The 15,522-nt window shown below is 40.7% G+C and overlaps 1 protein-coding gene across 1 annotated transcript; it reads left to right on the plus strand.

Moving 5' to 3' along the window:
* Positions 1-1,166: 1,166 nt before the first annotated feature.
* On the plus strand, positions 1,167-12,824 carry LOC5502158 (luc7-like protein 3). Its single transcript, XM_032370445.2, has 9 exons — positions 1,167-1,316; positions 1,451-1,517; positions 1,673-1,712; positions 2,607-2,736; positions 3,424-3,498; positions 3,577-3,672; positions 7,882-8,055; positions 9,138-9,457; positions 12,102-12,824. The coding sequence occupies exons 1-9, from the start codon at positions 1,212-1,214 to the stop codon at positions 12,187-12,189; spliced, it is 1,095 nt and encodes a 364-aa protein (XP_032226336.1). The 5' UTR covers positions 1,167-1,211; the 3' UTR covers positions 12,190-12,824.
* The last annotated feature ends 2,698 nt before the right edge of the window (positions 12,825-15,522 follow it).

Consider the following 15,522-nt stretch of genomic DNA (forward strand, 5'->3'; position numbering starts at 1 on the left):
TCTTTTTTTTACTTTAGAAGCATGTACTACCTAACACATCCCTGCTTTGAAGACTTTTATTCAAGTAGAATGGTAGTCTCCTACACAGTTGTATTGAACTCCATGCTGCAAGACAGGAAGCAGACGCACCCTCCCACACCAACCGTTTTGTTGGCTTTTAAGATGAGTATTATAAAAAAAAATTCAAACAATTTTTTTGGAGACTCAATGCAAGGTGAGTGCAACTTGAAAATTTAGACTCTTCACAGGTGAGTGGAAATGCGACTTCTATGGACTTAACAGTATCCACCTATTTCAATAAACGTCAGGGCAAATGGCAATTGGCAAATATCAGTTCTAAGACAATTCACTTATTGTTATAATTATTTGTTAAAATTAAGATGATAAGTAACATTAATGCAGAAGTTATCCAAATTTTCCCATTCAGTAGAAATTTGACAAGTTCCAATATTTCTTGATAGCAGAACTGCCATTTGACACCTGGCATTTGCTATTTCCACCAACAACATATTTTGAAATAGGTGTATATTTGGACTTCTAATTGGGAGCCTTAAAAACGTGCACCCTTCCCCACCAACCCAAATCAATCCTACAGGCTTTTTAGAACTCCGAAATTACCAATGCCCTAAAAAGATACAACAAGAGGCTGTAGTCAAACACTTTTTCGGAGAGCATCAATCCACAAAGTATTTTTTTTTCAATTATTGTTCACCAGAGTAAGCTGGTTGTTTAAAACAAAAGATGGCAAACCCCACCAAAAACCCTAAAAATAAGTCAATAACCGTAAACCATGCAGTCTAGAAAAAACGCAATACTGCGGAATAAAATACAAAAAAAAAACGAAAAACTGCGTCAGACTTAAGGAAAACCAAAAAAAAACTCTCGGTCGTGTACCTTAGGCAGGGCCGTAGTAGGGGTTGGGGAACTGGGGACACGTGCCCCACAAGTATTTAAAATGTATAAGGAAATGACCAGTTGGGGCGTGACTGTGCCCCCCCAATGTTTTCTTAATGTTTCTGTATTGTGCCCCCCCCCATCAAGCACGAGAATACCTTAAGCAATACTTAAAATTTCATTTTAAATTCATCAAAGCTTCTTTTTAAAGTGTTTTGGAGTTTAAAACCCACGAAACTTGCCCCTGCTCTAAATCGTCCCGAGTTTGTAGGTAAACTCGCGCTGCATTGTGGGATTTCCTTTTTCATTAACTCAAGATGGCGGTGCTTTCGGCGGCAGCTTTGCTTGACGAGCTTATGGGCTCCGATAGAGACCTTGCACCCGATCAAAAAGGCAAAAGAGCACACTGGTCGGATTCTGAGGTATTTCTTATTAGTTTTTAATAAAAATATGCGCTTATTCTGAAGATTTCGATGAGATTTTGCAAATCGTTGCTCGAAAAAAGCACATGCTCGTTTATTATATACTTGTTCGTATTATTTCGTGTCTTATTCAGGTCTGTAAGCATTTTCTCTGTGGATTCTGCCCGTCTGAGCTATTTGTGAATACCAGGTCTGATCTAGGTGAGTAGATATCGAACTGTTACCAGTTGTTGTTTAGTTTTCTGCCTCAGATTCTGAGTTATCGTCTAGGGAAAACAGCAGCATTTTAATTGTATTTACTTGCCTTACTAAATTATTTATTTATGTAAACTCTTGAAAATATATTTATTTTAAAGGCCCCTGTGAAAAGTTACACGATGAAAAGATGAAAACTGCGTAAGTTTATGACCATACTTTAATAACATTAAACTTATTAATTATACTTAAGTAAGTCTATGCAGCTTCTATGCCGAGGTCAATTTTACATATTTGACTGTAGCAGCGTTTCCGCTGAGCGGTTTATGATGCCACTTTTAATATGCCGCTCGCCTTGAAGCCTGGCAAAGCCCAAGAGTGAATTTTACATGATATTTTGCGAATCGGTCTGGAACACACACAAAGTCTAATCTGTGAAGTATTTGTTGTTTACCACCACAGCTAGATTTATCTTATATAACAAGCGATCTAATAACAGCTTAGACATTTGCTTAAACCAATCCAATAATAACATACAATTACGAACAGTTAAAGTCGCGATTTTTTCCATTTGAAAAGATAAGTCTTAGTGTTTTGCCAGGTGTCTGGGACAGATTATCACAAGAATGATTGACAACAGAGGGCTGTCACAAGACGCCTGGGGACGTGGCCTAAAAATCAAAACTTGTAGGCCATAAAACAAAGGAGTCTCCCTAATTCCTGAAAAGCCCAAGCAAGAAAACCTATTTATGATTCACATCCACAAAATTAGCAATTTTTTACTCATTTTTAGCGAGATAACTTTTCGATGTAAAGAAAATAAATAGCATATAAGAAAAATAGATGCCTATCCAAAACCACTTGAGTAGGTTTGTTTTAATTGCACGCCATCATATTTTGCCGGTGCAACTACCTTTAGTAGTTAAGAAGTCAAACAACCCTTTCTATGAAAATTTTTCTTGCTTGGGCTTTTCAGGAATTAGGGAGACTCCATTGTTTAAAGGCCTACCTGTAGGCAGGCATAAATAGAGCCATTCACTTTTGTTTGTAACTCGACAGTTAAAAATATTTTTCCCCTCTTGCTTTGCTTCCTAGGTATGAGCAGAGTAGTAGATGTGGTCGTATGGGCTATGAAGAAGAATTTCTAAGATACTTACAAAACATCATGAGTGATGTGGAGCGCAGAATTCGTAGAGGTCACCAAAGACTAGTCCCAAAAGACAAGGTGCGGAAATTTCTCAGGGGCGGATCTAGCTTTTCGTTAAAAGGGGGTTTTGGCTTAGTGACAAAGGAGGGATGGGGTATTTTTTTGTTAATTATGACTTTCTGGCAGCCAAAAGCAGGCCCATACCCAGGATTTTTCTTGGGGGGGGGGGGGGGTGCTAAATCCAAAAAAGTGGACCTTATTTTTTGAGGGGGAGGGGGGGAGTTTTCTGATAAAAATCTGACCACCCCCGAAAGAAAAAAAAGGGATGTTTTATACCTTTGCAGTTTATTGTTGGATTTGGCTACAAAAAAGTCTGACTCATGAATGGTTGACATACCAGAGTGACCTAGCTTATGCTTTATAAGTTTGGCTACAAATAGCATGTCTATTGAGAACCGAAAGTGGACTTTCGGCCTTTGGGGGGTGCGTTCGCACCCTCTGCACCCCCCTAGGTATGGGTTAAAAAAGGAGGTTAAACCCCCTAAACCCTCCTTTAGATCCACTTTTGTTGCTACATAGGCCTTGACAACACAGCATGAACATATTTTTAATTGATTCAACGCTGGCTGTGAAAATCAGAAATCTGGGTCACAGTGGTTTAATTTTTGATTGTGTGAGCTTGTGCATTCTAAAAGTTTCCACCAAATGGGTATAAATTGGCTACATTCAGATGTATTTGAAAATAAAAACTCCAATTTTTTATAGGATGGTGCTCAGAATAAACCCGATAATGAGAAGGAGAAGATGCTAACTGAGAAAATAAACTCCCTGATAGACCAGGTATGTGTTCATGTCTAATGCCTGTGTTGTCTTGCTAGCAATACTCTACCATATTGACCTCTTGTTCATCTCTTGTAGGTTGAACAGCTTGGCTGTGAGGGTAAAGTGGAGGAAGCCCAAGGCGTGATGAAACTCATTGAGCAACTGAAGGAAGAGCGCGAGCAACTCAGTGGGGTAGGGTCCGTTTCTAGCAAAGGCATAGAGGATAATAATTACACGGTGGCTCGAAACTATGAAGTTTATTTTCGGGTGGTGTAAATTATATTCTATGAGTGAGCTTAGCGGACACAATATTGTTTTTACCACAAGAAAATTAAATTCATATCTTCAAGCCATAATGTAATATCCTCTATATATCAAGTCTGTTTCATCCCCTACATTTCAATAATGAATCTAAAATCGAAATGGGTGGGAAAGCTGTTTTGATTTGAGGAGCGCATAAGTCTTGGACATTTCGGTTCATAACTTTTTCATATCTTCACCAGTGAAAAAATGGAAAATATGAGTGTGTTTCTGGTAAAACACTACTATACATATAATAAAAAAAAAATCATATCTTGTGACAGAAGCACTGCCAAACTTGGGAGAGATGTCATCTAGATGAAAGGGGGTGCAGTATAACTGGGGTGCATTAGATATGGCCTGGGCTGCTGATTAGCACATCCTTTTCTCAGTGTTTCCATACCCCAGTGTTTCCATCCCAGTGTTTCCATACCAGTGTTCCCACCTCAGTGTTTCCATACCAGTGTTTTTGTCTCAGTGTTTCCATACCAGTGTTTTTGTCTCAGTGTTTCCATACCAGTGTTTCCATATCAGTGTTTTCGTCCCAGTGTTTCCATACCAGTGTTTCCATATCAGTGTTTTCGTCCCAGTGTTTCCATACCAGTGTCTTTGTCCCAGTGTTTCCATACCAGTGTTTCCATATCAGTGTTTTCGTCCCAGTGTTTCCATACCAGTGTTTCCATATCAGTGTTTTCGTCCCAGTGTTTCCATACCAGTGTTTTCGTCCCAGTGTTTCCATACCAGTGTTTCCATACCAGTGTTTTCGTCCCAGTGTTTCCATACCAGTGTTTTCGTCCCAGTGTTTCCATACCAGTGTTTTCGTCCCAGTGTTTCCATACCAGTGTTTCCATACCAGTGTTTTCGTCCCAGTGTTTCCATACCAGTGTTTCCATCTCAGTGTTTTCGTCCCAGTGTTTCCATCTCAGTGTTTTCGTCCCAGTGTTTCCATCTCAGTGTTTTTGTCCCAGTGTTTCCATCCCAGTGTTTTTGTCCCAGTGTTTCCATCCCAGTGTTTTGTCCCAGTGTTTCCATCCCAGTGTTTTTGTCCCAGTGTTTCCATCCCAGTGTTTTTGTCCCAGTGTTTCCATACCAGTGTTTCCATACCAGTGTTTCCATATCAGTGTTTTTGTCCCAGTGTTTCCATACCAGTGTTTTCGTCCCAGTGTTTCCATACCAGTGTTTTTGTCCCAGTGTTTCCATACCAGTGTTTTCGTCCCAGTGTTTCCATACCAGTGTTTTCGTCCCAGTGTTTCCATACCAGTGTTTTCGTTCCAGTGTTTCCATACCAGTGTTTTCGTCCCAGTGTTTCCATACCAGTGTTTCCATCTCAGTGTTTCCATCTCAGTGTTTCCATATCAGTGTTTTTGTCTCAGTGTTTCCATACCAGTGTTTCCATCCCAGTGTTTCCATCTCAGTGTTCCCACCTCAGTGTTTCCATACCAGTGTTTCCATACCAGTGTTTCCATATCAGTGTTTTTGTCCCAGTGTTTCCATACCAGTGTTTCCATCCCAGTGTTTCCATCTCAGTGTTCCCACCTCAGTGTTTCCATACCAGTGTTTTTGTCTCAGTGTTTCCATACCAGTGTTTTTGTCTCAGTGTTTCCATACCAGTGTTTCCATATCAGTGTTTTCGTCCCAGTGTTTCCATACCAGTGTTTCCATATCAGTGTTTTCGTCCCAGTGTTTCCATACCAGTGTTTTCCTCCCAGTGTTTCCATACCAGTGTTTTCGTCCCAGTGTTTCCATATCAGTGTTTTTGTCCCAGTGTTTCCATACCAGTGTTTCCATCTCAGTGTTTCCATCTCAGTGTTTCCATACCAGTGTTTTTGTCTCAGTGTTTCCATACCAGTGTTTTTGTCTCAGTGTTTCCATACCAGTGTTTCCATATCAGTGTTTTCGTCCCAGTGTTTCCATACCAGTGTTTCCATACCAGTGTTTTTGTCTCAGTGTTTCCATACCAGTGTTTTTGTCTCAGTGTTTCCATACCAGTGTTTCCATATCAGTGTTTTCGTCCCAGTGTTTCCATACCAGTGTTTCCATATCAGTGTTTTCGTCCCAGTGTTTCCATACCAGTGTTTCCATATCAGTGTTTTCGTCCCAGTGTTTCCATACCAGTGTTTTTGTCCCAGTGTTTCCATACCAGTGTTTCCATATCAGTGTTTTCGTCCCAGTGTTTCCATACCAGTGTTTTCGTACCAGTGTTTCCATACCAGTGTTTTCGTCCCAGTGTTTCCATACCAGTGTTTCCATACCAGTGTTTTCGTCCCATTGTTTCCATACCAGTGTTTCCATCTCAGTGTTTTCGTCCCAGTGTTTCCATCTCAGTGTTTTCGTCCCAGTGTTTCCATCTCAGTGTTTTTGTCCCAGTGTTTCCATACCAGTGTTTTTGTCCCAGTGTTTCCATCCCAGTGTTTTTGTCCCAGTGTTTCCATCCCAGTGTTTTTGTCCCAGTGTTTCCATCCCAGTGTTTTTGTCCCAGTGTTTCCATCCCAGTGTTTTTGTCCCAGTGTTTCCATACCAGTGTTTCCATACCAGTGTTTCCATATCAGTGTTTTTGTCCCAGTGTTTCCATACCAGTGTTTTCGTCCCAGTGTTTCCATACCAGTGTTTTTGTCCCAGTGTTTCCATACCAGTGTTTTCGTCCCAGTGTTTCCATACCAGTGTTTTCGTCCCAGTGTTTCCATACCAGTGTTTTCGTCCCAGTGTTTCCATACCAGTGTTTTCGTCCCAGTGTTTCCATACCAGTGTTTTCGTCCCAGTGTTTCCATACCAGTGTTTTCGTCCCAGTGTTTCCATACCAGTGTTTTTGTCCCATTGTTTCCATACCAGTGTTTTCGTCCCAGTGTTTCCATACCAGTGTTTTCGTCCCAGTGTTTCCATACCAGTGTTTTCGTCCCAGTGTTTCCATACCAGTGTTTTCGTCCCAGTGTTTCCATACCAGTGTTTTTGTCCCAGTGTTTCCATACCAGTGTTTTCGTCCCAGTGTTTCCATACCAGTGTTTTCGTCCCAGTGTTTCCATACCAGTGTTTTTGTCCCAGTGTTTCCATACCAGTGTTTTCGTCCCAGTGTTTCCATACCAGTGTTTTTGTCCCAGTGTTTCCATACCAGTGTTTTTGTCCCAGTGTTTCCATATCAGTGTTTTTGTCCCAGTGTTTCCATACCAGTGTTTTCGTCCCAGTGTTTCCATACCAGTGTTTTCGTCCCAGTGTTTCCATACCAGTGTTTTCGTCCCAGTGTTTCCATACCAGTGTTTTCGTCCCAGTGTTTCCATACCAGTGTTTTTGTCCCATTGTTTCCATACCAGTGTTTTCGTCCCAGTGTTTCCATACCAGTGTTTTCGTCCCAGTGTTTCCATACCAGTGTTTTCGTCCCAGTGTTTCCATACCAGTGTTTTCGTCCCAGTGTTTCCATACCAGTGTTTTTGTCCCAGTGTTTCCATACCAGTGTTTTCGTCCCAGTGTTTCCATACCAGTGTTTTCGTCCCAGTGTTTCCATACCAGTGTTTTTGTCCCAGTGTTTCCATACCAGTGTTTTCGTCCCAGTGTTTCCATACCAGTGTTTTTGTCCCAGTGTTTCCATACCAGTGTTTTTGTCCCAGTGTTTCCATATCAGTGTTTTTGTCCCAGTGTTTCCATCTCAATTTTTCCGCTCCAGTGTTTCTGCCAAGTATCAACTTGATCCATGAAATTCCCGAAGATTCAAACCTATAAAAATAATAAGATTACCAAGAACAAAAGTATGCTGGACAGAATATTTTTGGCATGACATTTTATCATTTGACAATAATACAACTTTTGTCAAACCGAATGTTTTATTTTATATATTCATTCTATTATTTTCTTATTGCTCTTTGGTCTTATACTTTCTAAATATTGCATGTTTTATATAAATTGTTCTTTAGAAATGATGACACTGTAAGTACAAAGAAAAAACAACTGTTAATTAATCCCAATTTGATGTCTTTCTTTCAAAAAAAAAAGATTTACCAGTCTACAGAAAAAAGAGATCATCTTTACAAGATACTTCTTGCCACTGCCTTTTTTGATTGACAATGAGTTAAAAATGGCAAAAAATAAATCTGATTGAGCCTTTATTCACAGACCCCCCGTGATATGACCAGCATGATGACGTCACAGGAGAAGCAAATGGAAGTGTGTGAGGTTTGTGGGGCATTCCTGATTGTAGGCGATGCCCAAACAAGGGTTGATGACCACCTGATGGGCAAGCAGCACATGGGCTATGCCAAGATCAAGAACACCCTGGAGGAAATGAAGGTAGGTACAGTACAGACCATGGTAAGGTGAAGCCTGGGGGGAGGGTCTCCAAATAAAAACAGACGGGGATGATCATCGGCAAGGGATGGCACTTTAGGTGTGGTCAACAGCAATTCTTACCTCAAAGAGAGAGCAAATTTGGTGTGGTCGAAGGAATTTCTAACCCTAAGAGAACGGAAAAACCGTTAAACTTCTTCCAAAGAATAGTAGTAGGTCGAATTTCATAACCTAAGAGATAGCAGAATCGCAAAAATCCTTAAACATCCCCTAAAGGATAGCTGTTGGTCGAATTTTATACCCTAAGGCATAGCAGAATCAGAACAATCCTTGAATAATCCTAAGGGATTGCAGTTGGCTGAAATTTCATACCCTAAAAGATAGGACCATCACCCCTGCCTACTTTTTTTGAGAGGCCCCCCGCCCCTTCCCCCCCACGAATGTGGAATAACTGACTTACTGAAATTTTGGATTTAGATAACCCAAAATATAAATACCTATAGAGCCAAAAAATTTAAAAGGTTCTTATTAAAAAATGAAACAAATTATGGGCTTTTAAATATAAATTTGCTAAACATTTTGATCTTCCATAAATATAAGATTACAGATATATAGCACACATACACTAGGATATCTCTATAGCAAAGTGGCTAGGTATTCAGTCACACTTCAGTATTATGAATCCTACTGTTGATTAGGCAACTTGGAAAAAGGTAAGAACCTAAGAAGAACCTATTTTACCTTTGTTGTAAGGGAGTGTTCATTAAATACACAGAGGGGGGGGGGGGCTCCGAAAGAAAAAGGTCCTCTAAGAGAAAGAGAAAGAAAATGTTTGGGGTTCTTTAAGGAAAGGGGGGGACCAAAAAAATGTTTACAATGAAAGGGGGGCTCTGAAATTTTAAGGTATCTTGAGTAAAAATATTTCCTCCCCCCCCCCCCCCTCGGTGTAATTAATGAACACTCCCTAAGTACCCCAAAACATACTTTGAAAAACCCGTTTTGCCAGAAATCCAAAAATCAGACCAGACTTCCAAAAATCGAGGTTCTTTTTTACTGTATTTTTCTGAGTCGACTGTTTTGTTTAGAAACGGCCCTGGAAAAACAAACTGTCGCCTGATGCCAAGAAAGAAGAACCAGAGCCGGAACCCGAAGAGCCAAAACCGCGAGACCGTGATAGACGTGATCGAGACAGAGACAGAGACAGAGACCGTCGCGACAGGGACAGAGATAAGGAGAGAGATCGCCGTGAAAGGGACCGCAGGGATAGGGACAGGCGCCGCAGCGACCGGGACTCTGACAGGGACCGGCGACGAGACAGGGACCGGGGTCGCAGTAGCCGTGATGCCAGTCCAGACAGGGAAGAGCGGAAGGGCGATAAAGATAAGTCACGGAGATCCCGAAGCAGGTGAGTAAGTGGGTTCCTGACCTGAAACTTACCCCTTTTTTCCACAGGGAAAAGGTAAACACTTGCACTAGATATTAATTATGCAGCACAATTATAAGTATTGTGTTAGTTAGCCCTGAGATATAACTTTTTAAACCAAGAATGTTGGGCTATCATCTGCTATTACGCCGACACTGTTCTTCAGACATTTGTTAATTCGAAGATCAAAGATAATCTCCACACTCCGTGACGCCTGAAGATTCAAGTTTGATAACAAGGTACACTACCGGCACTTCTGGAAAATTCACTTTCTTTGATCTGTTTTACTTCAAAGTTTTTTTTTTTTTTTTTTTTTTTTACCAAAACATTATCTTGAAGGTGGTGTCTTCCTAGTGTTTATCAGCGTTCTCATCTGCAGTGAAGCCTTAACTATAACCCCATAAAGGTACCAGCGACTGTGTATTTGTTTGCGATTTCTGTGTTTCTTATACTCATGCTTTCATCACTGAGACACTCTCTAATGTATAAAAACCGCAACTAGCCACTGCTGGAAAATAAGGTACTTTATTTTTAAGCTAAGTTTTAAACTATATCAATAAGAATAAAGCTGTTGTCTTCTGAGTGGCCCAAATTTAAAGGTATGCGAGAATTGTATTGTTGAGTAGATAGCACCTATCTTCTGTATAGGAAAAGACGAAAAAGTTCCAAGATGTTTTACGTGATGTTTTAAAACCCTAGTTACAAGATTAACGATAATAGAAGGAGCAAGTAGACAAATTGCGTTTATCCTTGCATTACCCTGGCTGTATTTCATCGAAAGGTGTTGTTTTTGTATAGCGCTTATAAAATAATCCGTTTCTAACCGCTTCAAATGCGACTGACTTTAACTCGTCAGTATAGATTCGCTTCACATAGTTTGAGTTTGTGTTAGTGCGTAGATACAGTAACTGAATATAGTACGACGGGCCAGCGTCCTCTGCGGTGATGTTACGTCCCCTGATAGAAATCGTGCGTGGTGAGAGACGTTGCCTCCAGCTAACCGTCATTATTTGAAAAAAAAAACGAGGGATTCACAGTCCCCAAAATAGAGGGCCATATATTTTTACCTCTGCAATAAATCTCAAGTAGGCCAAACCTGGGTGAGAAAAGCGAAACAAAGCTCGTACCGCTGAGCTATTACGCCACAGGTAACCCACCGAAATAATTTTCCAGGTATGCCTGACAGTGCTGAAAAACACAAGACTAGTTCCAGTACCGCGCGGTTAAACCAGCCTTTTTGTTTTAAAATGGCGGCTTTTTACCGGCGAACTGTCACATTTTGGCGAATGCTAAGAAAACTAGACCAAACATAAGGCTATAATTTTCTTTATGACTCCCTCATTATCACACAAATCTGTCATCTTTTGTACAGTATGGTTTTAATGCTGTACAGTTAGTCAAAACAGCGACTGAAGTCAGCCTTTCGTATCTTTACTCGAACGAGTCAACACTACAATTGTGCTTGTTTTCGCCAGAAAACGCGCATGTGCATACGTTATTCAGCACTGTCGGTATGATAACTTTAGCTCAACTTTCACGTCAACCCTAAGTACAAGATATCGTTAATGGTCGGGTCAAGACTGCGGACTACCAAGGTACCACCAATCAATGGCATTTCCATTCAGTTTATTTTTGTGTGTGGAAATTTATTCATAACCTAGTTTACTGCGAGACCCTCAAGCTAACCACAAGCACCCAAGACCCTGCAGACTGACCAGGTACAAACTTGTGGCATTTCCAGGCAGTTTTGCTATAGACCTTTTTTTGTAACTTGTTCCAATTCACGTTACCCTAATCACAAGATTAGTACAAGTGGCCAAGAACCGGCGTAGTCTCAGGTACCATCTTGTGGCATTTCCAGTCAGTATGTGGTGCTTGTCGTTTATTCCAGCACATTCTCCGTAGCCGCATTACCAGTTTCACCCAAGCGTATGGGCAGTGTTTGCAATAAAAGGTTCAGGTACATCTTTGCAGGTACCTTGCTTTGTGTCTTGCGTCCATTACTACCAAGCGCTTGTTAGTGTGGCGTGTATTAACGTAAATGCCCTCAGGAACTGAGTAGTCTTGCCCTTCTGCTACAATTCCTTGTTGAAGAGCCTCTGTCAGCCGCCATTTTGTCATCCTAGCAAAGTACCAAGTGCGAGAAAGCATCCATTTTCATCGGCGGATTTGGGGCGAATATTCGAATATTTTCGATTGAAATTGGCGAATAAAGCATGAGACTTTATTTCCAAGCGGTTATTTTGCGATTTCTTCTCACAATTTGTCTTCAATGCTGCTTGATTGAAAACAATGGCTGATATGGGCTCTTTAATGTTCGAGAGAAAAAAGATTCACTTGTGCATCTCTTTCTCGTGTAGACTAGTCCAACTATCATTTAGAAATTTATTTTAGAACAGAAACGTAAACATATTATAATAATTTTGTTTGAAACCTGTGAAACAGCCATCTCGTAACCATGACGCACTGTAGTTTTTGCTGAAATGAACTCCACGTAAAAGAAGAATTTCTTCAAAGTGTATCTTTTTGACGGAGAAACCTTCCCGGCGCCCTTTTGTTCAGAAGGGTGAGACTACCTCCCACGTGCGTATCACGTGCTAATCACGTGTATCCTGTCTTGTCCCAGGTCCCGCGAGCGCTCCAGGAACGACAGGGAAAGCAGTCGCGACCGACGACGCTCCCGATCTCCCAGACGCTCGCGTTCACCTCGCTGATGTCACGTGGGCACCGCACGTGACCTGGCAGTGGCGGCCGATGCCCTCTCATCAATGAGCGCCCAGACTGGTCGATATATAGGTTAGTTTAGACGTACGACTTATTAGGCTGCTGCTGCGGTGGTGTTCGCGGCTCACCTTATATTACATTATTTCCCGGATTATTTTTGCGTTATTTACAAGTCTAATATCCCGTCAACTTGATTTCTGTTCCCTTGAAAAAATCTCAGATCTTTCTGGGTTATAGGGATTCAACTATGATCAATACACCAAAAAACAATTCACTGCTTAAAATGGTTCAGCTTCATAAAATGACTTTTCATGAAATGACGTTGCAAAGTGACTGCCTTATAGAGCGAGACTCAGTGTTGGGTACCACGTGTAAATGCTTGTCTGGAAACCTTAGATTTATTGTCTAATCACTCTAAATGATGTGGTGGTTACCCGTCTTCATATGCAACACAGTTGAGTCCAGAATGCTTGAACCCTCGACCTTGATAACTCGAAGCCTGTTTTCATTGAAGATTTGGGTTTATGTGACTCTAGACTCGACTGTTTATTCATCTGCCTGTACTTTAAGTACGAGTATGATTTTTGTATTTAGTGTTATTATAATAAAGCGTGGTTTGATATCATACTTGTATGAGATTCAAAGTCTAGCAAAATCACTCCCCTAAAGTGCTGGTTGTGTGCGTACAGTCGTTTAACAAAAGGTTGTCCTCAACCGGCCTCGCAACTACGCGACAAGCCCGCATGTAAGCATGGGTAAAAACCACTAAAGTGCCTAGCTGCATATATTAGCTACCGCGTCTGAGTCTGAATTTATGCAGTGGCTTTCACCCCCGTCTGGTTTGTCAGAGTCCTTCCTCCTCCCCCCCCCCCCCCCCCCCCCAATAAAAACAAGCCTTACGTCCCCCACCCCCTCCCTTCAAAAGAAGATAAAAATTATGCCAAATAAAAGTTGCTTGCAACGTGTATCGGTCTACGGAACAGGCGCTCATGTATTTTAAATTTGACTTGAGCCTCGATATGATGAAGCCAGTTTGCCATGAAAATGGCCGTCGCTTTCACCAAATCACGGAGAGCTCAGTTTTCTACTGGGATACCTGTGGTAGCCCAGTCATAAAATGCAACTGGTTCTTTTTTTTCTTTCTTTCTCACGCGCTCCCTGTGTGCCCGATATCCGCGACGCCCTGGGGCCCCGAGGATGGCCTTGGAATGGACCAAGATAAACTACTGCTATAATGATGAAGTTGACTAATAAAATAATGCGCCTTATGAAAAAATATTCTAAAAACATGTATCTGAGAAATGACCAATTTTATTTTGCATGGCGATATATTGATGTATGCTATTAAGTTGGTCACAACGGGACTCCTGTGGATGCACATTTGTTGTTGGTGCATTTTACGACCTCTGATTGGTTGAGCCGATGTGGCAGAAATGTTTGTGTATAGGTTTTCATTCACATGTGTACTAGCTATTTCTTTCCTAAACAAAGAAACAAATTGATATTTTGTCCTTTCTTGTTATATAAATTAACAGAGAATCCTGGTTAGGGAGTGTTCATGAAATACCTTGATTTATACTCGTCATTATAAGTAACTTGTTATTGTCCGTGCGTTCCTAAGTCGAGATTAGGAAACTAATTGGCTGACTCACTCGTCCGTTCCTGCTCATTTATTTTTTTTAATCTGCCTGATGACATATAAAGTAATAAACCCTAACTTAATTGAGTAGACTGAAGATTCTAGATATTTATATGATCTGTCACCACACACAAAAGTCGGACCGCCATCTTGAATTTCTCCGACAATCTCGTACTTTCCGGTGATGGTGATCGGAAAATTCCGACTGTGAGGTTGGGTATGACCGCTGGAAGTCCGCGGACTCGACCACAATCTACGTCCGTTCAGAAATTGCTTCTTAATTTAGTAACGGGAAACCAAGAAAAATCTGGAGCCGTGTGAAATATAAATAAGAGGCGACAGATTGACTATCCAGTAAGCCCACTGTTTTATCGACTATTTCTTAATTCTCGTATTTGGCCCCTACTAGACCTAAAAACATCATCATACGATAAGCCTTAGGAATAGCCGGACTTAGGCGTCGCCGGTAGCGCTGTACGACCGAAGAAAGTATATAGAGAGATTTCATTACGTGTGAGTTCCAATGCCAAAATAGTTATTGTCTTCATAACCAAAAAGGGACTTGTCATATTTAACCGATAACTGATAGAGGTAACAAAAGTTAATAAAACTATAAAATTGCGACACGCACGCGGTGCGCCCTTGTGGTCCAGTTTCAATCAAAATGAGTTTTAAAATACACCTATGAAAGGAAAAACAACTTGCACGGCGGACCGCAGAAGGACGAGCCGCTCTGTGTAGAGCATATAAAAAGGGAAAGGTTTTAGTGAAGGGAAAGGTTTTAGTGCTAGATATATCAGATTTAGCTTAGTATTCGTACTCTTGTACAACCCTAGGAGAACAAAACTGGTACCTCCCGCCAAGCGGTCACCTAGTCCTTTCTTAATCATCCCCTCGACAAAGTAACTGTGGATTGCGGTTAAACTGAAGTTAAGTATTGTCCTCATTTTCATTTAAATCATATGAGGGTAAGCTTATCTCTGCAATGGAGTCCCAACAGCTTAGGTATATTCTAATCAAACTTAGTAACCGCTAGTAACGTCTTTATGAATTTACTATTGCTGACTTTTACACATAAAAAAAATCTTATTTGAGAAACTTTATTTAAGAGAATCCCGAGTTCACGTAGCCATGCGTCTAGTTGACGTTGAATTTAAGTGCTTTTCCTTTTGGTAGCTGGCTTAAAATGTAAGTACAGCCTATACAAATATTAAACGTTTATCTTGTTTGCAATTTAAAGTAGTTGTTATTGGTAATTGAAGTGATTTTGCAATTTTGAAGTCATTTAGTTTGCAATACTTGAGCCAACACGGTGCCATTACCGCTATCATAGTTTACTAAAATATTTATACGAAATGTTGATTATCTCGCTAAAAGATGGGTCCTTTAGATATCGATATAATCTGCATGAGATGCAAAAAACGGACAAACAGTTAGATATAATTTGCTTTGACATTTTTGCTGTGTATGTAAACATCATATTTTGTTCGCTGTGTCTAATTGCATGGCATCCGGAAAGGATGCCGCGCAAGAAAAAAAAAAACTAGCCTGAATAACAAGTTTCTGGCTTTTAAACCCTTCCACGATTATTTAGAATAGCCAAGCGATGTTATTTAAAATGAAATCTTTGCTAAATACCCTTTCTTGTTTACACTTCCAAAAAGCATTTGTGATATAAAGTATG

This window comes from Nematostella vectensis, chromosome 12 (assembly GCF_932526225.1).
Source record: "Nematostella vectensis chromosome 12, jaNemVect1.1, whole genome shotgun sequence".
In the NCBI taxonomy this organism is placed as follows: domain Eukaryota; kingdom Metazoa; phylum Cnidaria; class Anthozoa; order Actiniaria; family Edwardsiidae; genus Nematostella; species Nematostella vectensis.